Here is a 2,486-nt window from a genome sequence, read left to right on the forward strand (position 1 = left end):
TCTATTTTTACTTATCCTAAAGTCTATGAATATCTGGTTCTGTGTATTAAAAATGTAATTCAGTGTTACAGCTGCAGGTTCAAGGGAACCAGACCGCTCACCCCAACATGTCAAAGCAAACAGAAAATTGTTTCCAAACAGCTGTGCTCATCATTAAACCAGTTTTTCCACTTTTCTCTTGTTCCTCCATTTCTCTCTCTTTCTCTGCGCAGCTTCAAATAAACCAGGGAGCACAGAAGGCCATGGGAGAACTGGACACTGTGCTGGAGTGGCTTGAGGGACTCAGCCAGAAAACACACTCATGATCAGGCAGAAACTCAGCAACGCCAGAGCGATTTAAGTTGATGAATCCCCAAGCTAACATCAAAGATGGAACTCTAAGCCTGACATTACTTGTAAGCAGAGTGAAGATGACACATTTAACTTCACATCTGTGCCAATTTGCATTTCTCTATTTTGCACTTCAATTAACTTAATGTGTTTCTTATCCACTGAAGGGTGGACTGAATTTTTTTAATGCAATATTTATAATACTATATATTAGTTATATATCATTACAATACTTATATTGTATTGATATATAACACGATGTAACATGGTAATGACATAAATTTTTAAGTATTTATTTTATCAAGAATAGAAAACTGTTAAGGTATTGTATGTGTGCTTTTACTGTAAGGTTATTATGCAGACTAAACAAATGTTTCATTTTGATAATGCTTAGATTTAAACTTTTTGATATTAAAAATGCTTTGATTTCAACATCAATTAAAAAAAACAATATTTTTATACACTAACTTTGACTGTTTCCTTTCAACACAAAAAGTGATGCATGCTCTGCATTACCATCTAGTGGTGATCAACGAAAATACAGGGTTTTAAACAGAAAAAAGAGGATTTACTGCAGCAGAATTATCATTATCATTATCATTCACAGCAGCAGCAGTACTCACTCCATTATAATTTATAATTTTCTCAAATTAGTTGCTCCACAATCTCTCCATGTGCCCCCTGGCAACTGCAGAAGTACCAGTTGGGGTACAAGAATTGACCTAATTGATTATGTTATTTTCTGTAATAATAATTTCTGTAATAGTAGTTTCTGTAATATTGCCACATCAGAAAAGCAGATACACAAACAACAAGAAAAGAAAAATTGCACACCTACTTGATTCTCATTGTCTCTGGATCCTAGACATAGTGATGTATCACATCCCCACAGTGGTGAATATGAGCTGTTATCATCAGGATGATGGTACAGGTTTAGTTCTGCTGTTGTTAAGGTACTTGACAGACACTCACCACAGATACAAAAGGAATTTCAGAAAGGGCAATAAATGAAAGTAAATAAGCTGCCTGCCATTTGAAAAAACACGGGGAATTTCTGTAAGATGCTCATTTTTTTCACTTTGCTGCTAACGATAAAACGAGAGAAAAATTAAACTAAAACTAGAAAGATCTAGCTAAATCAAACTGTCTCTCTTTTTTGTCTCTCCTCTTGCTTTTACTGATGCTACAATAGCTTGCTAAAAAGAAATTTCAGATGGGATTAGTAGAAGAAGAATAGGAATAAATAATCCTTGAGTAAATATTACAATTCTACAATGAAAAAAAAATAAAAAACTACATTACTACAAATACACTACTACAAATCTTGTCTAAGTTCAAGTAAAGTAGGTATTAGCAAGAAGAACCCCAGAACTGAACTGAAGTACAGTACATGTACTTTGTTACTTTCCTTCACTGTACAAAGCACCTGGTTGTGTGGTTGATAAATCAAAATACTTAATTCTATAAAATATTCATACTTTCATGACACTCCAGTTCTGTGAACGGCTGCCTAAAGACCCCAATGATTGGAAGAAGCACTCTGACTAACAGTGTAATAGTTATTAAAGATATATTACAGGGTAGCAGACTTGAAATCTGGAAAACCTTAAAAAACAAAACACAAATGAAACATCAGCAGACTGGGCAGAAGTGGCTTAAACCAAACTGCAACAATATGAAATAATGAAATCCCCATTGAGGAACATTTTCCAGGGATATCTTCACAGAACCAGCCTATCTGATGGGAGGAGTAACCCACATGTAATGTTTGATTCTGAAAAAAAAATTTTCAAAGCATGCTTAACCGTTCCTCTTCCAATCAGTCTCCTCCCTCACGTATGTAATTTTGGCTATAAATGACACGAGATGAAGCCCACATATATGCACTTATCGCTCCTAAGCTCCTCATCCAGATCATACCAAGAAGATTTCTCCTCTCGCAAGGCAGAAAACTTCATCTCCCTCCACTAAGTCCATCGAGCCAGCGACATCTGTACTCCTGAGGGCCCATGCTACTCTTGTCTCCAGCCACAAGACCTCAGCAGCTTGTCCAGCAGCATGACTCCTCGTTCTTTCCTCCTGTCCACCCTGGTTGTCATGTCTCTCGTCAGCACTGCTTGGTGCAGTCCCATGTGCAACAACCAGTGCTGCCGTTT

The 2,486-nt window shown here is 36.6% G+C and overlaps 1 protein-coding gene across 1 annotated transcript in view; it reads left to right on the plus strand.

Moving 5' to 3' along the window:
* Positions 1–397, plus strand: part of il19l (interleukin 19 like) — a 3,672-nt gene extending 3,275 nt beyond the window's left edge. Inside the window, exon 5 of the mRNA XM_040159044.1 lies at positions 213–397. Within this exon, the coding sequence (XP_040014978.1) occupies positions 213–305 (93 nt within the window). The 3' untranslated portion in view covers positions 306–397. The remainder of the gene's footprint in view (positions 1–212) is intronic.
* The last annotated feature ends 2,089 nt before the right edge of the window (positions 398–2,486 follow it).

Source organism: Xiphias gladius, chromosome 21, assembly GCF_016859285.1.
Source record: "Xiphias gladius isolate SHS-SW01 ecotype Sanya breed wild chromosome 21, ASM1685928v1, whole genome shotgun sequence".
Classification (NCBI taxonomy): Eukaryota; Metazoa; Chordata; class Actinopteri; order Istiophoriformes; family Xiphiidae; genus Xiphias; species Xiphias gladius.